The 15,101-nt window shown below is 41.8% G+C and overlaps 1 protein-coding gene across 1 annotated transcript; it reads right to left on the bottom strand.

Annotated features, from left to right (window-relative positions):
• Positions 1-6,052: 6,052 nt before the first annotated feature.
• Positions 6,053-14,122, bottom strand: LOC117964808 (C-type mannose receptor 2-like). The gene is made up of 9 exons (XM_059008845.1): positions 14,077-14,122; positions 12,591-12,893; positions 12,065-12,427; positions 9,520-9,561; positions 9,252-9,293; positions 9,118-9,159; positions 8,708-8,749; positions 7,877-8,065; positions 6,053-7,678 (listed from the first exon to the last, which is right to left on the bottom strand). The coding sequence occupies exons 1-9, from the start codon at positions 14,111-14,113 to the stop codon at positions 7,296-7,298; spliced, it is 1,443 nt and encodes a 480-aa protein (XP_058864828.1). The 5' UTR covers positions 14,114-14,122; the 3' UTR covers positions 6,053-7,295.
• Positions 14,123-15,101: the final 979 nt, after the last annotated feature.

Here is a 15,101-nt window from a genome sequence, read left to right as displayed (position 1 = left end):
AGTTTTAGGCAGGTGTGAAAAAATGCTGTAAAGTAAGAATGCTTTCAAAAATAGACATGTTAATAGTTTATATTTATCAATTAACAAAATGCAAAGTGAGTGAACAGAAGAAAAATCTACATCAAATCAATATTTGGTGTGACCACCCATTGCCTTCAAAACAGCATCAATTCTTCTGGGTACACTTGCACACAATTTTTGAAGGAACTCGGCAGGTAGGTTGGCCCAAACATCTTGGAGAACTAACCACAGTTCTTCTGTGGATTTAGGCAGCCTCAGTTGCTTCTCTCTCTTCATGTAATCCCAGACAGACTCGATGATGTAGAGATCAGGGCTCTGTGGGGGCCATACCATCACTTCCAGAACCTTGTTATTCTTTACGCTGAAGATAGTTCTTAATGACTTTCGCGGTATGTTTGGGGTTGTTGTCATGCTGCAGAATAAATTTGGGGCCAATCAGATGCCTCCCTGATGTTATTGCATGATGGATAAGTATCTGCCTGTACTTCTCAGCATTGAGGAGACCATTAATTCTGACCAAATCCCCAACTCCATTTGCAGAAATGCAGCCCCAAACTTGCAAGGAACTTCCACCATGCTTCACTGTTGCCTGCAGACACTCATTCGTGTACCGCTCTCCAGCCCTTCGGCGAACAAACTGCCTTCTGCTGCAGCCAAATATTTCAAATTTTGACTCATCAGTCCAGAGCACCTGCTGCCATTTTTCTGCACCCCAGTTCCTGTGTTTTCATGCATAGTTGAGTCGCTTGGCCTTGTTTCCACGTCGGAGGTATGGCTTTTTGGCCGCAAGTCTTCCATGAAGGCCACTTCTGACCAGACTTCTCCGGACAGTAGATGGGTGTACCAGGGTCCCACTGTTTTCTGCCAATTCTGAGCTGATGGCACTGCTGGACATCTTCCGATTGCAAAGGGAAGTAAGCATGATGTGTCTTTCATCTGCTGCAGTAAGTTTCCTTGGCCGACCACTGCGTCTACAGTCCTCAACGTTGCCCGTTTCTTTGTGCTTCTTCAAAAGAGCTTGGACAGCACATCTGGAAACCCCTGTCTGCTTTGAAATTTCTGCCTGGGAGAGACCTTGCTGATGCAGTATAACTACCTTGTGTCTTGTTGCTGTGCTCAGTCTTGCCATGGTGTATGACTTTTGACAGTAAACTGTCTTCAGCAACCTCACCTTGTTAGCTGAGTTTGGCTGTTCCTCACCCAGTTTTATTCCTCCTACACAGCTGTTTCTGTTTCAGTTAATGATTGTGTTTCAACCTACATATTGAATTGATGATCATTAGCACCTGTTTGGTATAATTGTTTAATCATACACCTGACTATATGCCTACAAAATCCCTGACTTTGTGCAAGTGTACCTAGAAGAATTGATGCTGTTTTGAAGGCAAAGGGTGGTCACACCAAATATGGATTTGATTTAGATTTTTCTTCTGTTCACTCACTTTGCATTTAGTTAATTGATAAATATAATCTATTAACATGTCTATTTTTGCAAGCATTCTTACTTTACAGCATTTTTTCACACCTGCCTAAAACTTTTGCACAGTACTGGGTGTATATATATATATATATATATATATATATATATATATATATATATATATATATAAATGTTTTGTTAAATATAAAAAATAAAAGTGAAAGGAAAGGCTGGTCTAGAGCATTAACATTAATCTAACAGCGCCACCTGGACCCCGAGATTAGAACCCGGGCCTCCAAAGAGCGTTACAAGGCTGGTCTAGTGCATTAACTAAATCCAATCTTGCAACTAGCCCCCCCCCCCCCCCCCCCGAGTCAGAGTCAGGTGACAGCCAGGACACCAGTTTTCTTTGCATACAGGTTGCTTTCCTCCATGTCATATTCTCAGACTGTTTTGCATTATCACATTTGAATCCAAGGCGCTTCACAGCACACCAGCTGTTCGCTCGTTCTTTTTTTTTCTATTTACATTGATTAGCAGAAGCTTTAACCCTTTGCATCTAGGACCCTCAAGGTGTTGTCGACTCAAACTATCTGTTGTTAAACCAAGAGGTTGGAGACATACCCTCTGGCTTCTGACAGGTGCATTAACCCACTGTGCCACAGAGCCCCCTTGACTGGAACCCAGGACTTCAGGTGCATTAACACTAACCCACTGTGCCACTGAACCCCCTTGACTGGAATCCAGGCCTTCAGGTGCATTAACACTAACCCACTGTGCCACTGAACCCCCTTGAATGGAACCCAGGACTTCAGGTGCATTAACATTAACCCACTGTGCCACTGAGCCCCCTTGACTGGAACCCAGGACTTCAGGTGCATTAACACTAACCCACTGCACGACCACTGCAGAGCTAGTGTCAGGGAGGTTCTAAGGGACGAAAATATACAGTGCACCATATATTTTCATTAGTCTGTAATCCATATAAAATAAATATATGGATCACAGACTAAAATGTATTTTAAATATATCCCATATATTTTAAACATATAAAAAGGGGCCAATTTCTATACATGAAAAGTATAAGGATCATACTTTTCTACCATATATTAATAAGATATGTTTGTTCCATAAGGGGTGTTCAGGTCATGTGATTGTTCTGCTGGCAGATGTGAAACTAACATTTACAACAGATGGTAAAAATTCACTATTTTAAAAAATGATATGCTTTTGAGATATTCATTTGTTAACTGTGTTCATAGAATGATGTTTTCGCTCATGAGTTGTATTGAAAGCATTTATACTGTGGACTAAGTTTGGAGATGCAGACGTGTTTTTTTCTTACTAACTTTCGTACTACCATTAATTTAAAAATCCAACTGGATGCCTATGATTAATATGATTTTGTGACTAATTTGACGCTATTAATATGTTTCAATATTAAATAAACCTAGTTATTAATCAAATCGATTCATCTCATTACATAATTGATTTCTTAAAATGTTTGGATATACTGTTACTTGATTGATTATTGTCTTGTTCACAGTCATCTTAACATGTTTTGCTGCTGATGTATTTATTTTCAAAAGTTTCTTTAGGTTGTGCTGCAGCTTCTGCAGCTTTTTTTCTTTTTCCTTTTTTTGGGTGGTCTATTTTACAGTCCTGCACCAGGGCACTGACTCCAGGTAAAGGTGAAAGGCTGGTCTAGTGCATTAACATGAACCCACTGCACCACCTAGACCCCCTGATTGGAACCCAGAACTTCAGGTGCATTAACACTAACCCACTGTGCCACAGAGCCCCCTTGACTGGAACCCAGGACTTCAGGTGCATTAACACTAACCCACTGTGCCACAGAGCCCCCTTTCAAGTAACTTGAAAGCTGCAACCTTTTAGGAGCTGAGAACAATTCAAAAGGTCTAATGAAGGGTTAAGTAAGTGAGAGCTCGGGGTTGAAAACCAGAAGACAGTGGAGTTCCTGAGGACTGGGGTTGAAAAGCACTGGTCTAGTGCATTAACCACCCCCCGTCCCCCCCCTGAGCCAGGTGAAAGGCAGGACACCAGCTTTGATTTGCAAACATGTCATATTTCCAGACTGTTTTGCATTATCACATTTGAATCAAAGGCGCTTCACAGTGAAGAGCAGAATCTTTAACCCTCTGTATCCAGGCTCCTCAAAACCTTGTAGACTGAAACTATTTATTTTTAGCCATTTTATTGTAATTGATTTTAAGCTCTGTTTACATTCATCCTGCTGTAGAGTTGACCTCACCGGCTGCATAGCCCCGCCCACCTCGGTGAGTCGGGCTTGCTAAACAAACAAGAGTGTGTTCTCCCCCATCTGTTTCTACCATGTTTTTTGGTGTCTGCCTTCAACTCAGCGCCGTGGCTTTGGCCCTTGTGTCTCCCTGGTGTATGCTACACGCTAACCAGGTGTGTGACCACGCTGTTAGGGTAGGCACCGTTGCATAGCTGCCCTCGGTGCACACACAGCCCTTGGTACTTTGGTATCTTGGTACGCACGGTGCCCAGCGCTACAGTGCCAATGCACGGACACGGTATCGCACGGTACTCGGTGCACGCGATGCTCGGTACGCACTAAAGTCTTACAGCACTAGTGCACGAACGCACGGTGCACGTAGCAGATATTTAGGGTTCTCTCTCTCTGTTTAACATGGATCGCAGATCCCCTTAGTACAGTTCCAAAAACTGTTGGGTGTAATGGCCGCAACCATATCAGCCATAGAGCTGGCTCTACTACTCATGCGCCCGCTCCAAGCGTGGCTCAATGCGTTCCATTTACACCCGAAGCGCGACAGACACCGTCGTCTGACAGTGTCTCGCACGTGGTCAGCAGCCCTGAGATGCTGGAGGATATCCTCCAACCTCCGCACGAATGGCCCAGAACACTCCTCTATGCGTTCTCACCAATACCGTTGCTCCCAGCCTTCTTGGCGAAGGTCCGGTTAGAGGAAGCGACAGTTCTCCTAGTGGCCCCTCAGTAGCTCAGGAGAACAGGGTTCTCGACTCTGTGCCAGCTCTTACGAGACCAGCCCTGGGAGATCCCACTTCGCTAAACCTTAAACCTGCTTAATCCACGAGATAGACGCATCAAGTGGACTAACTTTAGTACGCTGCAATCCACCCTGAAAGTCTGCTACATACATTAATAATAATAATAATAATAATAATAATAATAATAATAGTTTGGTTACCTCTAATCCAGTTGAGATGGTATTTTAAATACATATATTATTAAAAGAGAGCAAAGAAAGTACGCTTTCAACTTGATTGGCATTAGCCCCCAAACAATTGTTATACCAACACATATTACAAATAATGAAATGTAAGAAATAGAAAAAGATTCCTTTGATTCAGTCTAGCTCATTCAAAGTGTATTTATAGATGCAGGATCTACAAGCGTATTACCAACCTCTATTGCGCAGTAAAACAAATGTGGATATGCTTGAACTGCTTTTGTGTCAGGTAACGTTTATTACTACGTAACATTCCTTTCTAGTAACTGCATAATAACACATTGATCAGTGTAACCCCCGTCCCACACACACCTCTGGATATGAAGGACAATGTGGAACTTACCTGGTTTGCTGCCCTAACTCATCTGTACTGTAAACTATGGAAAATGCTGGGGGATTGCATGTGGATTACGAACCCCAGCGGCAACCCTGGGGGGCCACCGGAGGATTGCATGTGGATTACGAACCCCAGCAGCAACCCTGGGGGGCCACCGGAGGATTGCATGTGGATTACAAACCATCAGGCTGTAATTCTTTTGAGGCTTGTTGATGACACATAAATCACGACAGCTTCATTTTTACTGATTTATCATCGTCACCAGAAACCCGAAATGCGGCAAAACACAGACTGCTCATTCGCATTCAGTTATTTTCATGTTTTATTCTTGAATTGTTGTGCATTTTTTCCTTCTTCCTCATAAATCAATCTAATTTGTTCAGCTGATTTACTACAGCTGCTACGATTATTAATACTAATCAGCGCCGTCATCATAATACTCATTAATAATTGTACTTATGCATACTTTTTCTTGTTATCTTGACGTATTAACAATAGGCCCTCGTTACCTTCTCCTTGTGTGAGACAGCTTCAGAACTCCTGCTTCTTCAAAATAATCTATTTGCATCTGTGGAGTAGTGGTTAGGGCTCTGGACTCTTGACCAGAGGGTTGTGGGTTCAATCCCTGGTGGGTGACACTGCTGCTGTACCCTTGAGCAAGGTACTTTACCTAGATTGCTCCAGTAAAAACCCAACTGTATAAATGGGTAATTGTATGTAAAAATAATGTGATATCTTGTAACAATTGTACGCCCTTATCCAGGGCGTCTGCTAAGAAATAAATAATAATAATAATAATAATCTCAGTTTATGTTTCAAATTGTAAATATCCATAGCACACCATACCTTTTTACCAAGTAGATGGTAGTATAACCCCAGACATCTTGTATGCAGGCTAGCTACTATATAACAGTTTTCTGGGACTAAAAATGTGTAGTTCATAATGAAATACATTTCAGGTGTTGTTATAGTTAGAGAAACAAACAAACAAACAAACAAAAGACAAATTCAGACCAAATCATTTTTTTATTTTTATACCAGCAAAACATACAGACTATCAATATATGCAGCAATACAGAATATAAATAGACAGAAGAGACTCACTCAGTACATAACATAGTTTCTATTTTGGTTAGTTAAATATGATTACAGTGTACCTATTAACTACATTCGAACACAGATTAGCATTAGGTGCAATCTGCATCATCAGAAACCAGACCCTGTTGGCTGTCCAGTTTGTGTACATTCCCTAGAGGCTGGTAGTTTCAGCTGCAGGCAGACAGACACACAAGTTTCCTCCCTCCCTCCTTCTGTCACTCTAATGTTCTCTAAACAGACACACTCCTGCGACTACCTGCAGCAGCAGGGGGGTATGAATGTCCGCTCTGCTGTAGCTCAGGGAAGCAACACAAAAGTGCAAACAAGGAAAATAAAAGTTTTCTTTTGATTTTGTTATACTGGTGCTGATGACAATATCCAGGACCCAAATACAGACACACCTTCTTAAATATGTAAAAACTAATTTAACAAGTTCAAATGTTTTAAATACTACTGAAATATGTAAGCATTATTTAAATGTGTAAAACCTACTTAAATATTATAGAATCTTTTTTTTAAAGGCAAAAAGCAGAAATTAGACAAATATTAAATAAGACCCTTTCACCCTCTCTACTTCCCTCTAACAATACATCCTATATGATGTATTACAGTTCAAACTCTCTCCAATGGTCCGGCCTCAATCAGACCCAGTGACCTACAGCACAGGTACCAGGATGCAGCAGTTTATCTACAGCCTGGCATTTTAAATAGCTGCGTATCCTGAATTAAAAAAAACAAGTGGAGGACAATGGCTTCTGAAAAGACTCCTCAATGCTGATCATAAGGAGGTGAATCATATTAGTGTTGCACTGTACAATGAAGACCATAAGACAAGCATTGTGCACTGAAGCTTGTGCAACAGTATAATGCTTCCCCACCTCACTTCCTCACAATCAGCCTCAATAAGTCTTTCATAATTAATTATTGCTCCTTTAAGATTGCTACACAGAAATTTCATCTACAGGACTCTTGCATTGCCAAACTCTGTCACATACAAGATTTTGTTTTGCTTTATTATTCACACATGCTACGTTTATACAACAAAATTTAGACTCAGATATTTCTATAACGTTTTTGTAAATCGCTTTTTATTTTTGACTAAAGTGACTTTATACTATAGAATGTTTGAGAAGCAGTGCTATAAAACCTTTCAGATGTGTTTTTAACCTTTGAAACAGATAAAGGGGAGCTTTTCATAGCAGCACAGATCATTCCACTCAGCCCCCCCATCCTCCCCCAGCACCATCTCCCCGCAGTGCTCATAGTAAGGATTGTTGGGCTCCCCAGGGGCCCAGTTAGTGTAGTTTAGGGGGGCCCTCTTATCCTTACCAGCAACCCAGTACCAGTTATCATACACAACAGTTCTGTGCAGGCCGATCCAGAATCGCGACGCAGTGCTGTTCCTGACGAGCTCTGACACTCTGTTTTGTGCAGCCAGGCTTGTGAGGCTCACTAGGTCAGTGTAGTGATCCCTGCAGTACTGCCAAGCCTCTGGCCAGACCATACTGTCAGAGATCAGGTGGAGCTCCTCAGGGACTAGAGTGACTGGTAAAAAGATATAACAATGATAATAATAAATAAAACTAATAATGAATACAGTCACAAATACAGCTCATCCAAATGCAGCTTTGTTGAAATTCTGCTTCAGTCTGCATTTCATTATGAGAGCTGTGTGGTTCAGATTATTGGTGAGTTTAGGCTATGAAGGTCTGGTTTCACTGCACCCTATGACACGGTACCCACCTGTTACTGTGGGTGAAGTGCCAGAGAGCCAGGAGCTGGAGTGCCCAGGGGAGCTGGCTCGAGGAGAGGTGCTGTCCATCGTGGAAGGCTGCTGGGATTTTTCTCCTCCATCTGGTGTTTGGGAAGCGGCTGGCCCGGTGGTTGGAGAGTTCTGAGAGTCAGACTGAACAATGGTGGTGTCCTGTGGATCTGTAGAAATGATCACATTTGGTGGTGGTATCAGGGTGTGGGGTATATTATTATTATTATTATTATTATTATTATTATTATTATTATTATTATTATTATTTATTTCTTAGCAGACGCCCTTATCCAGGGCAATTTACAATTGTTACAAGATATCACATTATACATTATTTCACATACAATTACCCATTTATACAGTTGGGTTTTTACTGGAGCAATCTAGGTAAAGTACCTTGCTCAAGGGTACAACAGCAGTGTCCCTCACTGGGGATTGAACCCACAACCCTCCAGTCAAGAGTCCAGAGCCCTAACCACTACTCCACACTGCTGCCCTAATATATATATTAAAAGGTTGAAAGAAACTGCTGTAGTCAGTTTAATATAAAATTAAAACACACACTCAAAAGCCTTAATAGAGAGTTGCACCAGTAACTAATGTAATATACACTGGAAAACACACTCACCATCGCCTAAATATTCAACGTGTTGCACCCGCAGATAATACAAAATAAAATATTGAGAAATCAAATAACGTTTTTTAAAATGTATTTAAGAAGTTTGGTGTGTTTATGATAGAGATCAACAGTAAAATACTCTGAACCTGCAATAGGTTGTTATTCAAACTGATCTGATTTCACTCCATACCTTTAGAGGCCGGTGTAGAAAGCGACTCAGAGGGGGTTGGATCTGTTAGAAAATAATTAAATAATAATAATAAAATGATGAATCAATAAGAACAAAATAATTAAATCAATAAATACGTTTAAAAAAAAGTGTGCAGAAGGTGGGTTTGGATCCGTAAGAGAAATAAAATAAGTTATAATATATCAAATAATTGAGGACTTTATAACAAAGCCACATTCCTGCTGTGGTTATGAATCACACTAAACTGATTCCACTCCATACCTCCAGTGACTGGTGTTGAAGGAGGGCTTGAAGGTTTGGGATCTGTAAGAAGATGTGATTCAATGAAACTGTGTGTGTGCTGCTGCCCCACCAGGGCAATGCTGACAATGAGATGCAGCATTTCAGTCTGAATGAGAAACTGCACTTACCTTGAGAGACCAGAGTGGAGGGGAGGCTTGAGGATTCTGCTTCTGTAAAAAGAAAATGAGAAAAAAGAAAGTTTCTAACAAATCCAGATTCCTGCTGTGGGTTATGAATCACACTGAATTATTACACTCCATACCTTGAGAGACCGGAGTGGAGGGGAGGCTTGAGGATTCTGCTTCTGTAAAAAGAAAATGAGAAAAAAGAAAGTTTCTAACAAAGCCAGATTCCTGCTGTGGGTTATGAATCACACTGAATTATTACACTCCATACCTTGAGAGACCGGAGTGGAGGGGAGGCTTGAGGATTCTGCTTCTGTAAAAAGAAAATGAGAAAAAAGAAAGTTTCTAACAAAGCCAGATTCCTGCTGTGGGTTATGAATCACACTGAATTATTACACTCCATACCTTGAGAGACCGGAGTGGAGGGGAGGCTTGTGGGTTCTGCTTCTGTAAATAAAAAAGTATTTTAATGAAACTGTGTCTGTGCTGCTGTCTCCACCAGGGCAATGCTCACAATGACATGCTGTCTCATTCATCCTGAAGGGATCAATGTTTTTAAATACAAAACTAGAATGTATTTTCAGCACTTGTCTCTCCTGTGTGTAACAATGAGGGGTAGCTGCTCCTTGTACCCCGTTTACACGAGCCACTTTAAGCCGACTCCGGGATATCTTTTATTTGTCATGTAAACACAGCCAGCACAGGTCCAGCCAAGGTTTCATCCACATCCAGCCCAGGTCCAGCTGTCTTAAAAGTGTTCTGCTCCAGAGGGGGCTCTGCGATGGCTTTGGTCTGGTTTTGCTGTGCTGTGAACACAGCAGTCCCTGAGATGGCTCACGTTTGCCATGTACACTCGTGGGCAATGTCAACGTTGGGCCAGTTTACATGAGTGGTTTGTCTCATGAATTGGCAATGCATGTGCATGTTGGCAGGGAAAGCTCGTGAAAATGGCCCAAAAAACGATCATACTATTTTAATGGCAAAGTCTCATTTACCCGTGAGAATCAAAGAAATGCTCGTGAAATCAACATCCACTAACACACGGAAGCATGAGTTTCTCGTGAAAATGTTAATTAGCTCACTCAAGTGCCTTACCTAAAGCCACATGGGAGTAAAGTTACCATGGTCCAAAGATGGCAGCAGGAAAGGGCATGATAACCCCACTTTTTTCTCAGTGTTCCCTAAAACTTTGCATAATGCTAATCATGCCATGGATTAAATGCATTTGCAAAGTATCATACAGATTGCATTTACTAAATCTCTGTTTAAAACTGTTACTAAAAGTGGTTGATAAACTGCACCGTGGGCTTGTGAATTCAGGTGGTTACAGCTACTGTACAGTACTTCAGAATACACTTGCAAATACCTTTCCAAACAACTGTCAAAAAGACTTTATTGTAAAGTACTACTAAGTAGTAAATGTGCATAACTATACTCCTATGCAATTTGTCCTAGTTATGTCTGATCAAAACCTGTGTCCATCCTCCACTTACATTTACTGGAGCGATGAAGAGGCTCGGGTGTTAATATCCATAAGGGAAGAGGGCAGCTTGATACAATGCACAACATCAACATTGTTTAACCCACTCCCAAAATAACTGGACCTTGTCTTCACCCGTGACTGCTTCCCCCCAATTCCTCTGGATATCTCTGATATCTCCTCTCGATATCTCTGATCACCACTACCTCCTTCTCTCTGTCGCTTCCATCCCTTCCTGCTCCACCGACCCCCTCTGTCACCTTTCATCAAATCTGCCGTTCTCTCTCCCCCTCTGTCTTCTCCTCTGCTGCTCTCTCGCACCTCCCCTCTATCAACTCCTTCTCCAAACTCTCTGTTGACTCGGCTACCTCCAACCTTTTATCGTCCCTCACCTCCTGCTTCGACTCCCTTTGCCCTCTCACCCCTCGACCTGCCCGCTTCTCCCCACCATGCTCCACTAGGCTCATACTGAACTCCGCACTGCTGAAAAGAAATTGAAGAAAACGAGTCTCCCTGCTGCCTTGGATCTCTATTGCTCACTCCTCTCTTCCTTCTCTTCAGAACTCACATCCTAGCCTTGTATTTAATGTACTATGCCTTGTATTTCATTGTATTTAATGGTTTGAATTGTTTTCACTGTATAATGTATTATGCATTGTTTTCACTGTGTAATGTATTATGCATTGTTTCTCACTATCTTGTAAAGCGCTCCACTATGAAAGGTGCTATATAAAGTACATTTTGATCAATGAAGTCATGAAACAAATGAGGCTTACTTTTGTTGAATAGCAAAAATACATTTTTTTCATGTGTAAGAAAATAAACAAGAAGATGTACATCTAAGAAGAGTTGTCAAGCTGATGTGTTAATGTTTACAATAACACCTGTTTCTTTAAATGTCCACATACCCCTGAAGAAGAGACTTTGGAAGTGGACATTTAAAGAAACTGGTGTTATTTACATAGTAGACGGTACCGATATGCAAGTTTTTGATGCTGCGCTCTGTTTCTGATGGAACGACCACCTTGAAGTAGAAACACACAAATGACACAAAATGACAGGCTTGTTGCTTGAAACACTTCTGCATCTCTGTTTCGGGGAGCGGAAATATCTTTGTGCAACGGGTAGCCGATATGACATCATCGGGCACACTACAGTTCAGGAGCTATGCACGCCCATACAATGCCAAAGCCAGCTTAGGTCTGTGCTTAAGTGTGAATGGGGTGGCTCAGATGATAATAATCTTTTAATCTGATCGACTCTAGCACAGCTCTGGTCCGAGTTGTAAGTGTAAACGCACCTATAGTGACTGGTTTCTGGTTCTTCAGATCTCTACGCTTCATCCTGCCCTGCTCTAGGGGTCAGTCAGCTACTGTAGGATCAGATGAACTGGGCCTCTGAGTCCCTGCTCACAGAATGGGGTAAAAACACTGAGCTGAACAAGAACACAGACTGAACAGGAAGCCTTACCGTCAAAGCAGAAGAAGGGGAGCATCAACCTGCAATTCACATCATTCCATTCCCCTCTGGATAAATACTGATTACCCATTACACCTATCTCAACACAGTTCTCATTGCCTCCCGCATTGTTTGGTTCCCCTGTGTTCCAGTTGTGAAATGTGTAGTTATCCCCCTGGTGTGACCACTTCCATGGGTTATTGAACAGGCCTATCCAGAAGGAATAGCCCTGCGCTTTCTTCACTAGGTCTTCATTTTCACTGGCGTTCTTTATGCTGACGAGGTCGGTGTGGTGTTCTCTACAGTACTGCTGAGCTTCAGTCCAGGTTTTCAGTTCTTCAATCAGGGTGTATCTCTCAGTGATGTTGCTTGTCTCTGTAAACACAAACAGCAAATCACAGAGGCTCTAAGCCCAAAGGAAAATATAAAATTTGTAAAAACAAAACAAAAACATCTTAATAATAATACATATTCACAGTATAGAAACAGCGAGATCTTTACCTGTGTAGCACATGAAAGCTTTGATCTCATTGCAGACTCGATCCTCCCAGTGAATTGATTGAAGCACAGAAGAGCTCTGCTGTCCAGTTAGAGTAGTAGATGACATCATCGCTGTTAGACCACTGCCAGTTCTGAGTGTCATCATGATACAGCCCGATCCAGGCAGTATCAGTGAGAGAATATCCTATAATATTTAAGAGCTGCTCTGCTTCTTCCTGGCTGCGCACAGTGGCCAGGTCTGTGTGCTTCTCTCTACAGTAGCTCTGAGCTTCAGACCAGGTCATCTCAGTTTCCACAAACACATGTTTTCTGATCTGGTTGGTAGCAGGCACACAAAATCCTAAAAAAAACAATACATTGTTAAGAAAAGTGCTAGCTATCCAGAGAGTAGGATTCATAGAGCGACACAGGATAGCATCTCATTCTCAGAACTGTCCTGTTTAACACTGCGGTTCAGGAAGAGGTGTGTTTAAAACTAAATCAGCTGGATCTGGAGGGAATAGCCAGCTTGTTCAACCGGACCAGAATTGGGGCTCTTTAATCCCCACACAGAACACAGCATTGTGGGTTACAGCCTCATGCAATAAAACCTGTCTAATCCAGACTTTCTCGAAATAAGTTATTCGAAATAATGCGGCAAAATTTTTGGGTCCCGACAAAATCCCTTCTGTAATTGATAGTGTGATCCCCTCTACAATCCAGAACCTGTCTTTTCTAGAATCCGGCATGATTTGGAAATCTTGTCTACCTGAAATCAATGTAAATCTGACTATGTAGTCCGACACCAAGTCATGAGTCAATATGTGTCCCTTTTCCTTCCAGTACTAGCAATCCTGGTTATCCTAGTTCCAACAATCCCAGTATACACACGGTGATCAAAATAACAAAACATTTTTCCTTTTGTGTTTTTCGCACCCTGGTTAACACACGCAGGCATGAGGACCCTACAGACAAACTGACCTTCCCAGACAGTCTGTATCCTTGTTTACAGGACAAAGGGCTTTTCAGCTCCTTTTTAAAAGGCATGTGCCACAGGGTGTAAACCAGCACACTGTATAATCTGTCGCTATTTTCCAGTCCCAGGCGATGCCTACATTACACTGCATTACACTCACTGCACTACTAAAATCATGCTGAGACATTGGTTAACGACAGAAGAGCGCCCCCTACTGAGCAAATTCCACTTCATGCTACTTTTGCTTGGACGTCACCCCTCCATACTGTTATAACAAAAACACCTTTTGAAAATGGAGCTCCCTGTACCATGCTCTCCTGCTCTCACTGGGGTCTGTTTAGTTCACAGAGGGAGAGTGGCAGGAAGGCATGTGAGGCTGCAGAGGAAACTACCTTTCGAATGAAAACAAAGTGTAACGCCAACAAGGCCTGCTTTGAAGCAGTGGAGTGCACAGCAGGGTAACCTATGGAAGACTGCAGTAAACACACACCCAGCAATCACATGTTTGGGGTGAGTGTGTAAAATATCGATGCAAACAGTGATAAAAACAGAAATAAAGGAAACCCACCTGCAAGCAGAAGGATAAGCAATCCCCTCTCTGCCATCACAGCAGACTCTGCATTACAAAGAGAAGACTTTCTATTAATCACCTTAATATAAGGTTCAAGTTCAAAACTATCTTATGCAATAGGCTGTGTATTTATAAAATAGGCTGTGTATTTATAAAATAGGCTGTGTATTTATAAAATAGGCTGTGCATTATAATAACGGTATTCCAGAAGCTATCTGTCTGATCGGCGATGAAAACAATAAAAAATATAAATGTAATTTAAAGGGTTGCTCTCAGGAAGACATTGTTTTATTGACTTCCTTTGGTTAGAATCCGAAAGAAACAAACTCCAGTTACAATATTGACCACCTGGTGTCTGCATGTGCGTGTGTGCGTGCGCATGTGTGTGTGCGTGTGCGTGTGCGTGCATGCTTTTTAAAATCCTAATGGAAGAAACAGACTTTAGTTACAAGGAAAGGACAAAGCACTTATTATAAGTACATAAGAACTTTTACAAACGGGAGGAGGGCATTCAGCCTATCTTGCTCGTTTGGTTGCTTAATAGCTTATTGATCCCAGAATCTCATCAAGTAGCTTCTATCCTTTTCTACAAAAAGGATCGTCCAAAAGAGCAACCAGAATTATCCAGGGTTTAAAAGGCATGTCGTATGCAAACAGGCTAAAAGAATTGAATCTATTCAGTCTTGAACAAAGAAGACTACGCGGTGATCTGATTCAAGCATTCAAAATCCTAAAAGGTATAGACAATGTCGACCAAGGGGACTATTTTGACCTGAAAAAAGAAACAAGGACCAGGGGTCACAAATGGAGATTAGATACAGGGGAATTCAGAACAGAAGATAGGAGGCACTTTTTTACACAGAGAATTGTGAGGGTATGGAACCAACTCCCCAGCAATGTTGTTGAAGCTGACACCCTGGGATCCTTCAAGAAGCTGCTTGATGAGATTCTGGGATCAATAAGCTACTAACAACCAAATGAGCAAGATGGGCTGAATGGCCTCCTCTCGTTTGTAACTTTCT

This window comes from Acipenser ruthenus, chromosome 38 (genome assembly GCF_902713425.1).
Source record: "Acipenser ruthenus chromosome 38, fAciRut3.2 maternal haplotype, whole genome shotgun sequence".
Lineage (NCBI taxonomy): Eukaryota > Metazoa > Chordata > Actinopteri > Acipenseriformes > Acipenseridae > Acipenser > Acipenser ruthenus.
The sequence above is the reverse complement of the archived record's forward strand: the minus strand, read 5'-3'. Positions and strand labels throughout refer to the sequence as shown.